The 21,222-nt window shown below is 38.3% G+C and overlaps 1 protein-coding gene across 1 annotated transcript in view; it reads left to right on the top strand.

Annotated features, from left to right (window-relative positions):
• The window catches only part of LRP2 (LDL receptor related protein 2), a 128,217-nt gene that overhangs the window by 80,493 nt on the left and 26,502 nt on the right, over positions 1–21,222 (top strand). The window contains exons 42-57 of the mRNA XM_059820541.1: positions 2,718–3,007; positions 4,304–4,507; positions 4,906–5,148; positions 6,255–6,380; positions 8,078–8,197; positions 9,060–9,191; positions 10,129–10,330; positions 10,742–11,037; positions 11,549–12,065; positions 14,025–14,177; positions 14,660–14,830; positions 16,100–16,323; positions 16,734–16,911; positions 17,837–18,033; positions 19,611–19,856; positions 20,789–20,917. Of these exons, the coding sequence (XP_059676524.1) occupies positions 2,718–3,007; positions 4,304–4,507; positions 4,906–5,148; positions 6,255–6,380; positions 8,078–8,197; positions 9,060–9,191; positions 10,129–10,330; positions 10,742–11,037; positions 11,549–12,065; positions 14,025–14,177; positions 14,660–14,830; positions 16,100–16,323; positions 16,734–16,911; positions 17,837–18,033; positions 19,611–19,856; positions 20,789–20,917 (3,428 nt within the window). The remainder of the gene's footprint in view (positions 1–2,717; positions 3,008–4,303; positions 4,508–4,905; positions 5,149–6,254; positions 6,381–8,077; positions 8,198–9,059; positions 9,192–10,128; positions 10,331–10,741; positions 11,038–11,548; positions 12,066–14,024; positions 14,178–14,659; positions 14,831–16,099; positions 16,324–16,733; positions 16,912–17,836; positions 18,034–19,610; positions 19,857–20,788; positions 20,918–21,222) is intronic.

Here is a 21,222-nt window from a genome sequence, read left to right as displayed (position 1 = left end):
TGTCAAATGAGACATCCTCTTTTCTCTTTCAGAGTCTAGTTAATGGAGGTAGGGGAGCATATGTTTAAACAGTGTGAAGTCTTCTTTATTCTGACTTTTATGGGGAGAGCCTTTACCCCTTCAGAGGGGCAGATACCAGCATGGAGTAAGATATTAAGACCAGACACTCAAAAATTACAATGCTCCTTAGCTTTGAATGCACCAAGGGAACACAAGGGTGAGCCGTATATTCTTCTCCATTTTAACTCTTGCGTATTCTCATCTTGCTTATGCTAGTCTTCCAAAAGTACTATCCCTCTTTGTCTAAAATAGCATTTCTATTCTTCTGTTCTAGACCCTCCTGTTGTCTTGTAAGTATTGTGATTCCATTGGGCACATACGCAACTTTTGAGGTACATCTCAAGCAGATAGAACGTATGTGCTATGCAATATGGTAAGAATCCCTCACCAGATAGCATGCTGACACTTGGGAACTAGGAAGTTCCCTGTGACATGAAAGGGGGAAACTACCTGAGCCTGTATCGCAGGAGAGTTGCAGTTGAGCTTCTTTTCTTTTGTAGAAGCACAATTTCATAGAAAAGTGCCTTCCTGCACTTTTCCCACAACTGTTCTTTCACATTAAAGCTTTTGGCTTATAAAGTGTCTGCCTATTATTGTTTTCCTGTAATAATTACTATAATTCTATTTTTTCTTCTGCTTCTATGAAATGCAGCTTTTTCCTTCCTAATAGTTATGACAAAGGAGACGAGCTCTTCAGCTTGTTGAGAAATTTTTTATCTGCTCATTTTCTCTCTTTAGCCATTTCCATTCTTACTCAATCCACAGTGGCAGTCTAGTAAATGCCTTAAATATAATTGGTAATAATTAAATTTTGTCTCTAGTGGACACTTAAACATACAGTTGCTTTGAGGTTAGATAAAATAAGTTCAAGTGATTTTCTTACTGCTAATGCTAAGTTGTTGGAGCATTTCTGTGTTTCTGTGAGAACTCTTCTGGTAGCTTGAACCGAAGGGTGGAGCTTCCGCTTGGAGTCTCCAACAACATTTGGCCCTTCTGACTTCACAGGCAAGAGGTATTGGCCATACAGTGATGAACAGGTAGAGAAGCTGCTAGCAGGAAGAAAATCACTGGGTATGATGTCTTTAGGCCCACAGCTTCCTTATCCTTCCCCTCCATAGAGCCATTCTGGGATTCTTATTAGCTCCTTTTCAGAAGCTTGTGTGTGAAAGCCACAGCCTCTTAGAGAATTGTTCTGTTCCATTGACATTCCGTAAACATCACTCCGCTTCTTAGGCATTATGCCTTTATGCATAAGCATACACACTGCCCTACCTCTATCTGCTCTTTAGAGATGAGTGTTAAGAACAGTGCAGTTGAATGATGCCATACTTGATGGAGCAGAGACAACCTGAAGTGTGTTCTTTCTACCAGTAAGCGGTTGGCAGCCCTGCCATGTGAACGTTACAGTGTGACTGAACAGCAAGATGCTCGGAGCTGGAGGCGAGGAACAGCCTTTATCCATGCTCATTCTTGTTCTGCTGTCCTCAACTTGCTGACTACCTCGTCTTATTTTCAGCATTCACTTATATCCTGATGTTTTTCTGTCAAGCTCTTTCTCTTCCTTTGCATAACCCCATCTATTACTTGTTAATCCTTCTCTTGTTATCCTCATTGAAAATAACTTTTGAACATCTTCCATTTTTCTCTTCTCTCATGCTTTATTCTTTGTATGGTGTGTCTATCTCAGACAGGAATCTGTGTGGTAAAAGGAACCTCTAACATTTATCATCGCTCTATAAACAATGTTTAGAAATAATATCCTTGCATGAATAGTGCATATTGAGTCTCCTGGCATCAGCATGTCTTCTCCTGCTTCCCCACTGACCTTTGCTGAAGTGGTCATTAAGGGTGGGAATGGCTGAAGGGGAGAGGCAGTGAAAAGGTGGTTGTGGGTCAGTAGTGCTGTCTGTGCGAGTAAAGAATGGTTCACATACAGCAGGAACATGTCTATCACAGAACTTGGACTTAAACCCTGATTTTCTGGGGCTCCTTGAAGTCTTGTTTGTTGGAATTTTGTTTATTGTTGCAAACACTGTTCCTAAGGTAGAATCAGAACTGGAAGATCAACGAGGAAGAAATGTTTATCATACAGTATATATTTGTGGCTACTAGATGTTACATATGTGATGGTTATTATATATTAGAACTGTCTTTCCCTCCTGTATTCTTATGTGAGAAATAACAGAAAATGTATGTTTATAGTCTTGTGAATTTACATGTATTTCCTGATTGTGTAAATTTGGATCTGCAGAAGACAAAACTGAAATTAAAACATGTCCCATTTCATGGGACTGTTGTTTTTCTTCTGGTATAAGACGTGATTAACATCATACCCATTCCAAAAGTGTATTCTCTCATGAAGTTTTGCATTTGTTTTAGCTCTCAGTAGTGTAGTTGTTTAAACATTTCAATCTTCAGCCTGATTACTTCCAGTGCATTATTGTGTCAGTATTACAGAGCTACTACTCTGCATCACTATTGAAGCCATAGATTGGAAAACTTGAGATTATTAACTCATAACAGCACCCTACATATTGGTGCGCATTACTGAAATGGTGGATACTAGTTGCAGGACTAATTAGGGTATGGCTTTATCCATAAGTTAAAAGACTTTTTTGGGTTTTTTTTAAGATGTAATAATTTCTTTGTTATTTTAGGCAGAAGATTGAGCGATGCACTCTCACTGGTACAAATCGTGAGGTAATTGTTAGCACTGCCCTGCATCCTTTTGCAATGACATTGTTTGATCAGCACATATATTGGACAGACTGGAACACACGAAGCATTTACCGAGCTAATAAGTATGATGGTTCAGATCAGATTGTAATGATCATGAATCTTCCACAAAGACCGATGGATATTCATGTCTGGGCAAAAAGTAAGCAGCAGCAGTGTACCAACCCTTGCAACCAGTTCAATGGTGGCTGCAGTCACATCTGTGCACCAGGTAAGCTGTTATGCTTGATGACTGTGAACTATTAGTGTTGCCTGTATTAAAGTTCATAGTATAATAGTTTTAGTCACATAGGGACAGCTAAAATATTTCTTGCTGTTCCTAAATGTTTGGTATTTATTTTATTTATAAATGTAATCAAAATGATTGCCACTCAAGGTCATGGTATTTTGCCAACACACCTGAGAGTATTGTCTGAGAATCCTCATAGATAAAAATTATGGGTTTCTCTAATTTAAATAAAAACATTGGTTTTTTGGGTTTTAACTTTTCGCCCCCCCACCCCGGGATGAGATGTGAGGTGAGCTCTGCAGCATATGATTACCTTAGGAATAGAATACATACTGATACACTGTATACTGAACAGATGTTTCGTATCACGTATTTAAAAAATCTTTGTGGTCACTATTTCTTTATTACAAGTTATTATGAAGTCTTTCCCTAATGATTAATTTCCAAAATAAACATTTCTACTGCCTCATTTTAAATGTTGGACAATTACTAAGAAGATAGCACATATTGATTTATATCTATGCTGTGGGGCAGATGCCCTTTTGAGTCATGGACTCCAGAAACATACTCTGTATCATCAGCTGCATATTGGGGTGAGACCTGAGTGACATATGTATCCCATCTTGTATCTCTCCTTGTGCATGTGTAAGGAGAGAGTCGAAGTTGGCCAGGAAACCAGAATGGCAGTATACCCCAAAGAGCATACCTGTTACAGAGCTGATTCATGTATTGTGGATTTTTGGAAGTTATGATCCTTGACTTTGAAAAACTCATTCAGTGCCTGCTTTCATTTTTAGCACCTTAAATGCCTTTAAAAATCTGTCTTGCCTGAAAACAGCCCAAACTTCTCATTGATTTTGAGAAGAGCAGTTAGTCTAGTGCAAGGAGGCTTGAAAACCCTGTTTTGATTTCAAGGGACAGAGTCTCAGCTGGTGTAGCTCTGATATTTGAAAACATCAGATGCCATCTTGCTGCCACCCAAATACTATTTGGACAACAAGCAAATACTAAGATACTCCCAGTTCTGATCTCAGTTCCTCTAGGGAACTCCGAAAGAACTCTTGCGGGTTTTCATGGGTTTGCATATGCTTAACTGAGATAAAAAAAATGCCTACGTCACCACACTTCTGTCTAAGCAGATAGAGGAGTTGTGAGAATTTCATTGCCTTTTCCAGTGTTACAGCTGTGAATGGTTTCACAGAACCCTATCTAAAGCATCAATGTTAAATTTGTTTCTTTTCTTGTCTCTCTTTTTTTTTTTCTTAACTGTCTATTTAGGTCCATCTGGTGCAGAATGTCAGTGCCCCTCTGAAGGTCGCTGGTATTTAGCCAATAATAATAAGCACTGTATTGTGGATAACGGTACTAGGTGTGATGCTGGTTTCTTCACATGCCTTAATGGGCAATGTATCTCCGAGCGATGGAAATGTGACAATGACAATGATTGTGGTGATGGCAGTGATGAGTTGGAAAGTGTGTGTGGTAAGCATTTAGAATAACTGCATGAGACAGTGATGCAGACTGTCTTGCCTGTACTGTATTCTCTATCACTTTTATGGCTTTATGATCATGGATCTTGTGGCTGTAGTTTGGAAACGATCCCTTGCTTGCTCACAGACTTGAGGTCTGAATAGCAACTGATTTGCTCTAGAATCCAAAAGTGCTATAGTATTGAATTTTTATCATGTATAGCCAATTTCTACTTTTGTTTAATTCAAATATGTATTTTACCTTTTATGCAGTCCGTTTTGCAGCTGTGTTTGCCCTGGCAGGTAAAAACCTTGTGATTTTACTTGTTACTTTGTCAGAGAACTTAGATAATGTTTTATCCATGTATATTCTTTTTTTGTTATTTATTTTTTTTTTTTAATTTCGTGCAGCTTTCCATACTTGTCAGCCGACAGCTTTTACCTGTGGTAATGGGCGATGTGTACCCTATCATTACCGCTGTGATCACTACAATGACTGTGGAGATAACAGTGATGAGGTTGGCTGCTTGTTCCGAACTTGTGACTCCCACACAGAATTTACTTGCAATAATGGAAGGTGTATATCTCTTCAGTATGTCTGCAATGGAGTAAACAACTGTTACGATAATGGCACATCAGATGAGAGAAATTGCCGTAAGTTTATCCTAATTATCTAGTGCATATTTGAGTCTGACTCTTTAGACCGAAGAAGAGGCAAATTTTTTTATGTGTGAAGAATTATGACAAAATCAACAAAGAGGATAAAAGATTTCTTTATTTACATTACAGATTCTGCTTTGCCTTATTTGAAGCAAACAGAATTGTTAAAAGATATTCCAGAGTAGCCTAAGATATTACATAACTATTGCTTTATATAGTCTGCCTTGAAGCAACAAATGCTCATGTAGTGCTTAATGTTAGGTCTTGTGAGTAATCCCATGGTTTTCAAAGAGATTATTTCAGATGAACTGGGTGCAGGGCTTATATTTTTGCAGGATTAGCCTGGAGTTTGACAGTGGGTTTTTACTTTGTATCATGCTATATTAATTATACTAGGTTTAATCGTCAGGAGTCTATATTGTGACTCTTACGCAAACACAGTTTATATTTATTCTGTTTAAATTTATATTCCTTATAGCTCTCATAAAGTTATCAGTTATGTTTTTTTTTCCTTAAGATGTAAACTGTGATTAGTTCAATATTGACTTACTATTGTAGTTAATCAAACTAATCATGTATTTGCATTAAGATTACATTCTTTCGTGGAAAATTTATATCTGGAGTTAGTGAAACTGATGAGAGCGTATTTAGAGGAGTTTTAGTTTTTTTACATTTTTGTGAGCATACTGTTTTTTTTCTTTTTTGAAACATATTATTTGTGACAATTTTTTTATTCTCAGTGAAATCTGAATATTTGAAATTCCTGGTCTATTAGTCATTTGTAGTTGGTCTGATGATTCATACAATACCAGCTGGTTGCAAATGCAGGCATTATTACAGTGTGAATACATGTAATTTATATTCCCTCATCCCCAAGTATTGGCATGTATTTCTTTGATCAGGTTTTTGTCAGGATTTTTGTCAATAAAAGCAATTGTCTAATTGTTTCCATATAGCACGAGCAGTATGAGTGCACTTTAGCAAGTGAGTGACATGGGACTCTTTTTAACAATATTATGTATCTTTCAATGAGATACAGCTTAGCGGTATTAGAAAAAGCTCTAAAGAACTTTTGCTTTTTTTTTTCTTCCTCCTTAAAGCGGAGCGCACTTGCCAGTCTGGCTTTACAAAATGTCAAAGCACAAATATTTGCATTCCTCGAACGTATTTGTGTGATGGTGATAATGACTGTGGCGATATGAGTGATGAGAGTCCTACTCACTGTGGTAAGTTAATAGGGCCTCAGTTACTCTTCTTGTACTTCAGTAATTTATTCCACTGCTGTTTACCTTTGGCATAACTCCAACTGTTCTTAAAACATCTACTCTTTTAATACTGAAGAGTTATAAGGTATATGCATTGTATTATTAGCTCACAACTACCTAAATCATGCTTCTATCTAATAAAAAGGATCATAATTTTTTGCAGCATTTTTATACAGCATTTGAGGGATCATTTCTTTTGCTTATTCTGCTCTGTATCCTTTATGGTTTTACAAGGTAGTTGGCACTTAAGTATTATAGTGAATTGGCTTTTTCTGGAACTTTAACATTAGAATATTTTTCCTTCTAATGACATGAAATTGTATACTGTCTCAAATGTAATTTCTTTTAGCTTTTTCATGTAGTTATATATGCCTCAGCATATGATTCATTGTTCATTGTAGCTTCCAGTTAGTGTATAGAAGTGTCAAGTTTTCAATCATCAGCCTTAATTACAAACCAGCTTATCTTTGCTAGTACAGATATTTGTATTAGGTAGTAGCTAGGTAGTACTTTTCCCTTATAAAATGTTTTGGATCAGTCTGTAAAACACAATGGATATTTTCAGGTAATGATTTATTTTTAGTATTGCAGATTATTTTTGTTTTCACTAGTTTTCCTAAAGGTATCTGCCTTGAATTAACTATGCCACAATTTTTCTAAAATATGAGTTCAATTTTTCTAGCCAGAATGTGGCCAGTTTTATCTATGGACTGCTATGTGTCAAAAATATGTGGCTATATATACAGACATAGTGAGTCTTGTGCTGCTCATGAAAGGTGTGCTTTGTCCCTCCTATTGTTTGTCCCAGCAGCACTGCTGAATTACTTAAATTGAGAAGTGGTGAAGGGCAAGAAAGAGGGAGAGAAAGGGAGAATGGGCTATGGAAGAAGCACTAAATATTAATGAGCAATGTGTTAATTGCCTTTGATTTCCATCATTAAAGGCATATAGAAGAGCAAGTTAAAAGGCCAGACTACGTCCTTTTTGGTATCTTGAAACCATCAGAGGGTACAGGAAAGCATCGGTAACTACTGGAGAAATTATCAAACCCACTATACATGCCAGGATCAAGGGGCTCAGCCAAAGTGCAGAAGGAATATTTGCAGTGTGCTTAGCTGGAACTATTCAGTGTTACAGTTTGTTCTTCACTGCTGTTAAGAAAAGATTCCTACCTGCAAGTGAAGAAAAATCGGTGGGAGAACAAGGAAAGCATTATCTACCATGAGATACTACTTTCTTACTGCACATTTTGATTCTTTGTAAAGCATGGAGTCTGCTAGTGCCTGGTTTGGGCACTGGAGAAATGAGTATATTGGACTGTGGTCATTTTCTTGCGCACAAATCTCAAGTATAAAAGTAGAACATATATACAGTTGCTGCATGCAATCCTATTTCCAGGGCAAATTCTGTCTACTTATTAGCTGATACGTATACCCAAGGAGAGAATCAAGCCCATTTTCTGCATACAAAGATCAAGCTAGTTTGTACAAAGAACTCTTTGCAGATAGGCTGTGAAAAGACATCCTTCCTAGCATAATTTTTTCTCTTTCTTTTTTTGGGTCTGTAATATTTTTGCATAACATGGACTCAAAAGCAACTTAAAACAAGTTGGAAAGGTAACAGAAAGAAAGAAGTCATACATAGGTTTTTTCTTCCAGTCTCACTGACTTGCACAAATAGTGAGTTTCGTTGTACATCGGGACGTTGTATTCCTGCTCATTGGTATTGTGATCAAGGAATAGACTGTGCTGATGGCTCTGATGAACCTGCCTCTTGTGGTAAGTTTACACTCAGAAGATACAACACAATGGGTTATGGGAAATCGGTAGTTTCTTTTGTAGGCAGCAGCTTGCATCCAGACTAGGTGGAAAATAACTGTCTTCTGAGGTTTATTCACTGACTCTAAGTAATCTGAGTCACTGAGTAATTCAAGTCTTTAAATAGTTAAAGCTGTGTATGGAATATGAAGGCTTTTAATTGCCACAACTGATTGCTCTTAATGTGATTACTCTTCATGTACAACCTCCTGTCTCTTTATAAGACTGTGATGGTGGTGAATCAAGTGACGGAAGGTAGCAAGTATTTTGATATTGTTTTGGATGTAAAAGCAGATGTCATGCTGTACAGGGAGTGTGCGTGCAATATTGCATTTGGGGGGAAAAAAGGAATGTGGGATTCAGAGGAACATTTTTGACACAGTATGAGGTAGAGTATCATAGAATTACAATAAGCAAATCCTGCATGTAGAACAGAAACTGATGGTAATAAGCAGTGGAGGGGGTGAGAAGGTGAAAAGAAGTAGAGTGATCTCCAGGCAGGAAGAGGAGGAGCTAGCTGAAGTCACTGTGAATTGATGTTACAACATAGTCATTATTCTCACTGTAAAAGTTGCCATAACACAAGGCAAAACAGAGTCTTCTATGATTTAAGCTATGATTTAAGCAGCTCACTTTGCACATTGCTGGAGTTGCACCTTTAGCTTAAGAAAATGTCTTGCAGCTTATACCTTAACTGTCTTACACTTAAGCTTCTATTTTACATTTCACTATCATAAGATTCTCCCTAAAATACCCTTCTCAGTAGATTTTCATGGCAGTGCAGGTTAGTTTAACAACCAGATTGATTGTGTTCATTTTTAAGTGCCCCAAGTGCAGACTTGTTCAAGCGACCAGTTCAGATGTGATGATGGCAGATGTATCCCAGCAACATGGATCTGTGATGGTGATAATGACTGTGGGGATATGAGTGATGAGGATCAAAGACATAATTGTGGTAGGTGTTTAATGCAAATAGATACTGCACTTTCTTTGTTTGTCCTGCAAGCATTTTTTAGAAAACAACCAATCAACCCCCAAAACCCCATGCTCCGCCAATTTTTCTGTCAATAAAAGTGCACATTAAGCACAAGGTACGCTCTTCCTGTACCTTCATTTTCATTATATTGAATTAAAATTGAATATTTTACTGGTAAAAAAAAAATTGTTCTAATTTTGCAGTTATTCTTTGAATTGTTGAGTTAAAATGGAGCTATAATTAACCTGGGTTGTTTGTATGATCTGGGCAGCAATAGCAGCTTCAGTGGGGAGATAATCCCTGATCATCACACACTACTTCTTGACCATGTTAATAACCACATGGTTTTGATGCAATTTCTTTGAAAATTAGTGAGCAAAATAAGCATGGCTGCTTAGAGTGTGAACAAAGGGAAGAAGGTTCACCAAATCTGGTTCTGCTTCTCAATTCTTTTAACAGCAGCTGGATACACTGGCAGTCCTTGCCCTTTTTAACTGCAATGATGCTCTCTTTGTTTGCTCCCTGGGGCGCAGAATACCTTGAAGAAAGCAGGGGATAGAGAGCCTAGGCCTACCTGTTCAGCTCCCAGAAAATCTGGCCAGGCTCGTGAAAAGCTTATACTGAGAATCCAACAAGATCCAGAGTTCTGCACATGCCAGCATTGTGTAAGGAATCCTAAAGTGCTTTGGCTCCCAGTCAGCCTCCACAAAGAGCAATGCTTAGTGAAAAATTGTGGGAATGAGTATGAGTTTTGTATATGAGAGTGTGCAGTGCTATCTATCTTGGCACGTGCAGCAGAGCATGGCTCTATTGTAGATTAAGGGTGGATATCCAGGCTCTGTGTGTGTGTGGTGGGGAATGGTGTTACATACACAGAGTATAACTTGGCGTGTCAGTGAACATGCCTTTCTTTCAGCAAACCGCAACTGCACAGCAGCAGAGTTCACATGCGCCAACAATCGACCCCCACTCAGGAGGTGCATTCCTCGGGCATGGATCTGTGATGGTGATGCTGACTGCAGTGATGCATTTGATGAACACCAGAACTGCACACGAAGGTCTTGCACAGAAAATGAGTTTACTTGTAGTAATGGCTTGTGCATCCGAAACACATACAGGTTTGTAACTACCTGAGCCGCTGCAGAAATTCTCAAAATTTGCTTAAAATGAAGGAGCAAATTCAACCTTTTTTTCACATTATTTAGTTGTTAAGTACAGTGCATATTGTACTATTGTAGTGGAATTTTCTATGTTAATATCCCCAGTGCTCACCATTAGCATTTAATCCTTTTTATTGTGCCTAGTAACCTCTCCTGGGGTGATTCTGTTCAGCTTGTAATGCATACAGGGAATACAAGCAGGACTCGCAGGATCAGACTCTATATAATATGACCTTGATTTTTAAAAGTCTTCCATTGGAGCCAATAATATCTGACCTTCTTTGGAAATCAGGAAAGTGTCTCTATCCATCTGCCCTAGAGATAGTGATTGCCTTCTTATATTTGAAAAAAGTGTTCATTCTTCTTCAGATGTGACAGGCGAAATGACTGTGGTGACAGCAGTGATGAAAGGGGATGCATCTATGAACCATGTCAACAGCACCAGTTTACTTGTCAGAATGGGCGCTGCATTTCCAAGGCCTACATCTGTGATGGGGATAATGACTGTGGTGATGAATCTGATGAGCTGGAACATCTCTGTAGTACACCAGAAGCGACCTGCTCTCCCCATCATTTTAAATGTGACAATGGAAACTGCATTGAAATGGTTAAAGTCTGCAATCGGTTGGATGATTGCTTAGATAATAGTGATGAAAAAGGATGTGGTATGTGTAGATTTTTTTGTACTGTCTTATTTAATTTAAAAAGCTTAGGCAGCTTTAAAAAAAAAGAACTCTTAAGATAATTGCTTAATTACAATCATACCTATTCCATGGTGGTATCTCAGAAGGATTATAAGAAAGGAATATATCTAATTTTTTGTTTTAATTAAACCATACTTGTTATATACTGTTTTAACAAACCGTGAAAACTAGCTAATTATATAAACTGTAAATATAGTTTATACATTGTTACATATTGCCCTTACATTTCCAAAATACACCATTCATGTGTGTATTTTGTACTCTGTGTGTTTCGTGACAGACCTCAAAGGAGCTAGAATAATTTTGTATTAAATTGGATTATTTTCCTTGCTCCTTTATTACAGCAGCCCAGATTCATATTCAGCGTTTTCAGGAGGGAGCAGGGAGAGAGACAAAGAGAGTACATTGGAAAGTGACTGCACTATTTTCTCTGCTAGCTGGTTCCTTGAATAGAACTTCTTTCCTTCCCCAGGTATAAATGAATGCAGTGACCCTTCAATCAGTGGATGTGATCATGACTGTACAGACACACAGACAAGTTTCTACTGTTCTTGTCATCCTGGATACAAACTTATGTCTGATAAACAGACTTGTGATGATATTGATGAGTGCAATGAAACTCCATCAGTATGTAGCCAGATTTGTGAGAACACAGCTGGCTCCTACATCTGTAAGTGTGCCCCAGGCTATATCCGGGAGCCTGACGGAAAAAGTTGCCGGCAAAATAGTAATATCTCCCCATACCTTATTTTTAGCAACCGTTACTATCTGAGAAATCTCACAGCAGATGGCCAGTCTTACTCTCTCATTTTGCAAGGACTGAGAAATGTGGTGGCACTGGACTTTGACAGGGTGGAAAAGAGGTTGTACTGGATTGATGTGGGGAGGAAGGTCATTGAACGAATGTTCCTAAATGGAACAAATAAGGAGGCAGTGATAAGTGATGACGTGCCCAATGGGGAAGGTATCGCTGTTGACTGGGTTGGCAGGTAAGAAAATACATTTTCTGTCTTTCTGGGCTACTAAGGAAATAAAGTGTGAGGGGGTTTATCTTAGGGTTTTTCTCCCACTTCATATGAAGTTTCCAACGAGTGCTGAAATTACTTTGGATTGTGGATGCAGTCTTACACAACTGCTCTGGAATTGTTTATCAGCTTCTAATACATTACATAACACATTTCTTTAATTGCTCTCATATCTAGTATACTGAAGTTATATCAGAGTTGCTCTCTCATCAATAATAAAGTAGTGCATATCACCCTTGGGAAAAACTTGTTAGGAAACCATTAATGAACAGACTAGGCAAGCAGGCAGGTGGCATGCTACATGTGGCTATGGGGTAGGGATTCTGAGCTTGGGCTCTTTATTTCTTTGCTAGCAGTTGTTGGGGTTGGGATGCAGGCTTCACTCTATGCAATAAACAATATGTTACAACAGGTAACTAGATTCCAATGAAGTAAGTAGTAATAAACTTTAATGAAATGTAGCTCCTGTACCAATGCGAAGAGCATGTTTCTTTTGCTCTTGAAAAATGCATCTTTAACTGACACTCAAACAACATGATCCACGTCACTTGCTGTAAGGAGGGCAGTATAATTGTGAGGTAGTTGGAAAGCACTTATGGTCATTTTTTAATTGCCTGCTCTGTGTCAAAAAGTAGTCTGATTTACTCCCACAGAAACTCTGTCCTTACATGATGCCCTCTCTGACAGTGTTGCAGGCTGTGTTCCATCAGATTTTGCTTTCTGAGTGCAGTACTATCAGTATGAAGTTTAAATATCATGGATCAGACTCTGCAAAATAATGAGAATGGTTCAAAAAGTCACATTTGTAACTTATATGAGAGTGTTTGTATGAATATGTCAATATAATAGTTTTTATTTTTCAACCACTTTGTCTCTAAACCTAATGACAATCAATGTTGCCAGCAGACCCAAATGCTTTGTGATTCATGGAGAGGTGAGGAAGGAAAAGCCTAATTTCAGCCGAAGGGGTCCTACTGCTCCATTACTAATACAGTTGCTGAATTATTTCAGCTACCATTAGTTATGTCTTCAGTCAGTTTTTGTTTAAGTGTTTCAGAAAGCCTGAAGGATGATACAATGGTAGATGAGGTTTTTTTGCTCACTTTTGGTACAGGGAGAGGACTGGAGGATGCCATGATGTGCAGGTTGGGGAAGACTACCTTCTCCTCTTCCCTGGTGGGAATGGTACTGGTCAGGGTGGTGTAGACAGAGAATGTATCTGTCAGGCTGTTTCTGGAATGTTCCTGTGGATGCTGGAGCTGACCAGCTGTGCAGATGATTTCAAAGTAGCCTGCTGTAGTTCTAATTAAATTAAATGTTTTGTTTTGTTGCAAGCTTTTAAAAATCGCTTCAGCTTGCATAATTTCTTTGATTACAGTTACCTATAATTCCTAGGCAAAGTAACAGAAGTGTTAGAAAATTCTAGGTGAAGTTTAAATTAGGCCATTGAACTACTTGGGAATTTTTGAAGGAGAACCTGGCAACTGTTCTACCTGTTTGATGACAGCAGAGGTGGCAGCATGGAACAGATGGTGATTCTCTCCAATACTTTACCGCCCTGGTCACAATCTAGTGGACTGCATGTCTGCTTTCCCACTCCTCTTTGCTGGCCATTGTTTGTAGGAGACAAAGGGAAGAGAAGCGGGGTTTAGGAATTTATAGGTGAATGGCATATTATTACTCAACTGGGCAACTGCAAGTTTGAATTTGGCATGAATGACTGTAGATGCAGGAACAGCAGGAGTGAAAAGGGCAGTCTGGAGCATGGTGTAGAAGAGATGTCAGTACAGTATGTGTGTCCTTCCTTTACAGTGGATATATTGCTTCTAGGAGAAAAAAAACCCCCGTGAAATTTAAGATGCTATGAAGCAAAATAAACCGAAAATAGTAAATAAGTGTAAATATATTAACTCTAAATTTCAGAAAATTGTACTGGGTGGATGCCTACAAAGATTGCCTCTATGTCTCTGAACTTGATGGAAGATTCCGGAAAAAACTGGTGGATCGGTGTGTGGATGCCAACAACACTTTCTGCTTTCAGTACCCCAGAGCAATTGTTGTTCATCCAAAATATGGGTATGACATTTCAAGAGTACTTTTCCATTCTTTTGCAAGGAGTCTCACACTGTCTCTGAAAATCTGAAATAAATTTTGGCTGCCTGCACTTATATTTGCGTGGCATTAGATCTTAGTTGCAGCTTAGGAAAAATAGTAGCTTGCCTTTCATAGGTATATATGCAGGGCTGTCAGATATCATTGAAAGTGGAACTTGGTTCCATGTGGACAAGGAAGTTTTGGTTGCAAGGCTAAAAAGGTTGATAGAAGTGTGTGTAGTTTGATAGACAGTGGGACTGCCAGTTGCATTCTTTAAAGACAATTGTGATCACACAGTTGTCTGCTGTAGCAGTTAAAGTAACAAATATATTAACTTTTTTCTTATCTTTCTTAATCTCTGCTTTAGTTCTGTTGCAGGAAATACTGTATTTGAGATATGGCTTCTAATATTTACTTCAGCATACTTTTACTGCAATCCTAACTATAAGTCTTTATTTGAACAGACAGATTTACTGGACAGACTGGGCAGATCGAGCCTATATTGGACGAGCAGGCATGGATGGCAAGGAGAAGATGGTGATTATCTCTACAAAGTTAGAGTGGCCCAATGGACTCACCATAGATTACACCAACGACAAGCTCTATTGGGCAGATGCCCATCTAAATTACATTGAGTACGTACGCAGAAAAGAATAAAACAACTGAATAATTGCTCATGTCAGATTGCAGTGGTAGCATTTATAGATGCTGTAAGCATCGTGCGTATTTCTACCCACTGACTGTATAGGAAACTGGAGTCAGAAAGTCTGGAGTAGTAGGCGATATGAATCACTAGATGACAGAGTAGCCTAGTTCCTGTATTTGCATCGTAGGTCCCACTGGAAGTGGTCCAAAAATTATAGCGAAGAGATTCAGTCTGCACTCGAATATGCAACCTGTAGGTGTACAACCTGAACCAAAGCAAAACTGAGTATAAAATCACTATTTTTTCTGATCTCTTGTTTCTCCCTATAGATAAGAGTTGAGCTGTAACTAAACTAGTTATGTGTTAATAAAATAGTATATAAATCGCTAGAAGATGTCTGAACATTTGTCCATAGTTACGACATGGAATGTCCTGTTAGCATATGGGGGTTTTTTTGTTAATCAAGAAAAATCTATTAATTGCTTCTAGTGTTACAAAATTTCCACGGAAGTATCAGTAAAAATGAATAACTATCATTCTGGTTGCTGTCAAAGTATTGAAATACTTTAAAAACAATCCTTTGTATTTATATTTGTATTCATATTTATATATACATTTAGATTTATATTTACTTCTATTCTTCTTTACATTCATTCTTCTGGCAGGCTTTTCTATGCTGATGTGTTAAAAATGCCTTTTTAAAAATGTATATTAATTATATGTATGTTTCTGTCTCTCTTTTTTTCTCTCTTGTATTTCATGATTTCCCCCTATAGCAAGGTGATAGTAAAAATATAAAATCTTATTAAAGATACATCATCAGAGGAGGCTCTAAATCGGAAAGAGATGTAAAATCTAGGAATATAGGAGGCCTATTATTGTCTTACGTGTTCCATTATTAGCAGTCTGAATGATCCAGGCAACTTAGTCTCCCGTGTAACAAAAATAACTTGCTGTAAGGTAGTCAATGTGCAAAATTTCATTGGACTAGCTGGTATGCTTCTCTGGGAAGACTTTACATTTCAGTGGATGTTCCTCTATTTCGTTTATTTGCGTAAATTAACCTGTTTTACTTTCCTGCATATCTTAAAATGAATTCACTGAAGACAATGCTCTATCATTAGGGACTAAAGAAGCTGCAATTCCACATTGCATGATCCTGGTAACCAACAGTGAAGTACCGTAAGCATACATAATCAAAATGTGAAGATGTTTCAGCATTTATCTGAATGTTTTGCACGGGGTTTTTTTTGTGTAGGTACTCTGACCTGGATGGACATCATCGTCACACAGTATATGATGGGACTTTACCTCATCCATTTGCAATAACCATTTTTGAAGACACGATATATTGGACTGACTGGAACACAAGAACTGTTGAAAAGGGAAATAAATATGACGGATCAGACAGGACTGTTCTTGTGAACACCACACACAGGCCGTTTGACATCCATGTTTACCATCCATACAGACAGCCATTTGGTGAGAAAACAGAACTAGATTTGCATTTATAGATTCAGCTGTTATCCAGAGAATAATTGTATAAGGGTCCTGAGTGCACTCAGCTTTTGCCTTTGCTGAGGGGAATAAGATGCACAGAGTGAATGTAGGCCTCTACTTTACATTTATGAATTGCCTTTTCTTTGAATAGCAATGACTGAAAATGCATAATTTTAAATTAGTTTCTAAAATGTCGTGGCTTAATAGCATACACTTCCTGTATATGAAATCACACATAGTTCCCTCACTAAGTGCCTACTTATCTAGGTTTCGGTTTTCAACTTATAACGTTTAAGCTTTCAATACAGTATTAGAGGGGTCTGTTGTAGATTGAGACCTTTGTGTCCTGGGATTTGCAAAGTATGATAATATTTATTCTTCTGTTTTACCAGTTAATAATCCTTGTGGCACCAACAATGGTGGTTGTTCTCATCTTTGTCTAATAAAAGCTGGTGGTCAGGGTTATTCCTGTGAATGTCCCGATAACTTCATGATAGTACAGTTTGGCAATATAGCCCACTGCCTTCCAATGTGCTCTAGCACCCAGTTTCTCTGTGCAGACACTGAGAGGTAAGTCCACTGCTCACTGCCTTTTTTTCCATGTCTTTTTAAGGATGTATTCTACAGTTTAGTCTCTTTAAAAGGGCATGAAATTAGGGATTCCTTCTGCTCTCGCTATGAGTTTGTGGTGTGCTTGCAAAGACAAAGCCAGGACCAGACAGGCTTCCATTTCGGAAAAATATTGCTAGACTTATTGTTTAAATAGTATTTTTTTTTCTTTTCTTTCTGTTACATGATGTTGCTAATGTAGCTAAGTTTGGGTTGTTGAAACATGTACCTCCAGAAACTATTTCCAGTTGAATTCACAAACCTGGAACCTTCTTTTATTTTTTTGTACATCTTTTACAATGTGTCTGTTTCTGTCAAATATATGCTGTCTGCCAGTGGCCCAGGAACGCCATTTAGCTGATGTGGGGGCACGTTTTCAACCCTTTTTCTGAGACAACAGCAGTGGAGGGAGAGGAATGGTGATATAAGAGCTACTGTGCTGATATTGTATCACTCTGGAGCCTGTGAGGCAGGTGTGCTTATTGGGTGGCCTTTTGAAGCAGTGTTACAATGAAGATCGCTAGTGAAATTCTTGTGCTAAAGTTCAGGTGAATTGTTAAAATGTTACCTCTGTAAAAATCCAATTGAAGATTGATTTTAAAAAGCATGAGAGATGGTTACCACAAATATACATAAAAATTAAATCCTTATTAATTTGCTGTGAACTTCCTTCTAGAGGCCCACCAATATAGTCTGTTTCTGGTGACAGTATTCTGGCATATTTTGTTAGCATTTGACATATGAAACAGAAGACATGAAATTCAAGATGTCTTGGAAGATTCAAGAAATAACACTAAGACAAGACTGTCTTTTGTGCTGTAAAAGGGTGGTTGTGTATCTGTAGAGACATATCCTCAACAAAGAAAACACTGTTTTCTCTTTGTAGGTGTATTCCTATCTGGTGGAAATGCGATGGACAGAGGGACTGTCGAGATGGCTCTGATGAGCCACCTACCTGTCCACACCGATACTGTCCTATTGGTCAGTTCCAGTGTAATGATGGGAACTGCACAAGTCCACATTTCTTGTGCAATACCCAGCCAGATTGCCATGACAGTTCAGATGAAGATCCTGTACTTTGTGGTATGTTACAACTAATATATTTCAGTGTTTTGCCAGTACAAAGTGTGTAAACTATATATAAATTTCAGAATCATTATCCCTTTTTTACAGATGAAAAGGTGAGGTGGACAGATGCAGTCTTTTCTAGTCTTACACCTGCTAGAGTAATTTACCTCAGTGCAAAAGCAGGGTAAAGGACAGCAAAAATGTACTATATCAAAACATAAACATGTTCTATATCTTTGAGACAGAATTGCACTGGTATAAATGACAATCTGAGGTATAAAATACTAGAAGCAGGACTCACTTTGTTTTGTTCAGAATAAAGCCATGGTGAGTATGAGGAATCTAAGGCTTCTTAATGCCCAGGTCAGTCTACGAGGTACGCTAATTTTCCCTGTGTTCTAGAGCTTCGCACGATGGGACAAAATTCAGTGCATGTGGGAATATTTGTTTTGGAGAGCTGTTTGGTGTTGGCAGTATTTTAGAAATGTAGCCTAATTGTGCTTGTGGAATAATGTTATTTCCTTAAAAACCTGTCATATTCAACATACTTATGTCTAATTTAAAAAAGCACGTTCTTCGTTCTCTTTTTGTAAATAATGTAGCTCTGGCAGTTGTAAGCTTAGTAATATAAAGGGAGGGGGGCAGAGGTGAAGCAGTATGGTTGTCTAATTGATAGTTTCATTTTTCTTCCATTAGCAAAGTGTTTCTAACAATGACAGAATTAAATGAAATGCCAATTTTACCTGAGTTTCAAATAGTTAAGCTCTTAAGTGTGGCACAGGGGAATATTAAATAAGTGGAAAAGTGGCAGTTCCATAATGTGTCACCGATTTTAACATACTGGGTACAATAAAAGTTAGTTTAGGTCTATATAATTACTTCTGCTCACCATCTCATGCATGGGAATAGAATCCTTTAGTATAGAAAATGTATGGAAATTACAATGTAGTGTTTGCTCTTGAACAGTTTTGCAGTATAGGTGAAAAAGTAGTAGGGTAGTGTCCAGTGAGACATACGAAGTGTGGAAGCAGAGGTCAGTGTTGACTCCTATTTTCATAGACCTTCAGAGCTTCCTGAGTTTGCCAGCACTGCTGACATCAGCTTCCAGTGCTTTGCCCTTTGGAGGGTACATTTATAGGTTGTGGAGCTGTTATTGGCATGGTCTTCGGCTAAGTTTTCTGACTTGTTCAATTCACAGTCAGAGGAACAGGTCAGGCAATGTACATCTAAGTTGGTAGCATGGCCAGAGCCACAATGTCGCTTAGCTCCTCTGTGAAGTGACTGGGAGCCCCTGCCTCAATCATGTTTGAATGGTGGGTTTGCTCATCTCTGCTTTAGGAGAAGATAGTATCTGTCTCGCTCCTAGAAAAATGTAAAGCCTTAGTGAGCTTGTCTGAAGATGCCTGTGGGAAATGTGCCATGTGACATTAGAAATCTGTACCTTAACTAGGCAAGTAAATGTCATGTTTTAAGTTTTTACTGGCTTTCTTTTTAACTTTTGGTGTAGACATGGTAACTGCTCAATTGACACAACAGCAGCAGACCATTCCTGTAAGTTTCGGTATCCTAACAGCCAATTTGCATTCTTTCAGCTAATCACCAGTGTGAAACTCATCAGTGGCAGTGTGCCAATAAACGATGTATCCCAGAAGCCTGGCAGTGTGATAGAGAGGATGACTGTGGTGACAACTCGGATGAAGATAGTACTCACTGTGCCAGTAGAACCTGTCCCCCGGGCCAATTTAAATGTGACAATGGGCGCTGCATCCCACAGTCCTGGAAGTGTGATGTGGATGATGATTGTGGTGATAACTCTGATGAGCCATTCCACGAATGCAGTAAGCACACAGCAGTAGTAAGCTGCCTACATTATAGTGCATCAAAAGTAGAGCAAACTTCATTACTTAATTTTCCTGAGGTTGAAAATTTATTGGAAAGGAATATTTTCTGCAAGCTAATTGCAATCATGTAGTAAAGAGAGTTAGAAAATACGGAAGGTATGTGATAATTTACTACTTTCTTATTCTTGAAGGGGAGAAAGCTTATTTATGCTGCCCAGATTATCAAGAACCGGCAATGTCTCATTCTGACTTGTTTGATGTTAGCAGCATCCTTTGCTTGGCCCGTAACAACACTTTGTAAAAAGCATATATGCTGATCCATTGCCTATGTGGAAGGAGTGAATGCCAGTTCGCCAATTTTTAGCTTGTTTCACTTTGAAGCATGACATACGTCATACTTTTTACAAAAACAAAGTACAGTTTCATTTCTTGAAGCTGAAGTTTCTCATGATGACAGGTACATGATTTGGAAACAAAAGCTTACAAGAAGAACAAACGCAGAGCACAGTCTAGCCTATGTTTAACAGCAGGATTTTCCTATGTGCTCCAGCGTATGCTTCTGAGTCACTGGTCATCTGGAAGAACTTGTGACCAAGTTTTGCCATCTGAGGAAAAGCTGCCTCCTCTGGCTTCCAGGTTTGGGGCTTCTACTACCACTGTTACCAGCTCTAAATATTTCAGGGAAAACCACACTGAATGCGGTTTGAATCTGTCATGAGTTTGTAGCATATGCAGAATACAAGCAGCATAGATTGGAAAAGACAGTAAAATCAGATACATGTAATGCTTTCTTTTTTACAACATGAAGTTAGCAGATAGCTCTTTTTAGTAGAAATAACTATCAATCATAACAGATTTTTAAAGGCAGAGTAGCAAGGACAGTTTAATGACTAAGTACGACAACTAACTTTGACAACTGCCTCTTTCAGTGGGCCCTGCCTATCGGTGTGACAATCACACACAATTCAGCTGTAGAACCAACTACCGTTGCATACCGTTGTGGGCAGTGTGCAATGGGAATGATGACTGCAGAGACAACAGTGACGAACAAGGCTGTGGTATGTTTGGAGAAGGAGGTCATTTCAACATAACTTTGTACCTAAAATATTTCTCCAATTTACAAACACCTTGATTTTCTGAAAGTCTTTGGTGATAATGTACCTGGGCATATTTTGTTTGGTATCAATTAATTACCCTGGTAGTTATTTGTCTTCAGGAAAAATTCTATGTGCAGCAATTAATTGTGCAGCTCGCATGTTTCTGAGCTCTGAAGATCAGGATTTTATTATTTTGGCCAATATGTCATCCAATGAAACAGGAAATACTTTTACTTGAGCTGAGCTATTCTAGAAAATGAAAACTG

This window comes from Gavia stellata, chromosome 8 (genome assembly GCF_030936135.1).
Source record: "Gavia stellata isolate bGavSte3 chromosome 8, bGavSte3.hap2, whole genome shotgun sequence".
Lineage (NCBI taxonomy): Eukaryota > Metazoa > Chordata > Aves > Gaviiformes > Gaviidae > Gavia > Gavia stellata.
This window is presented reverse-complemented; position numbering and strand designations above follow the sequence as displayed.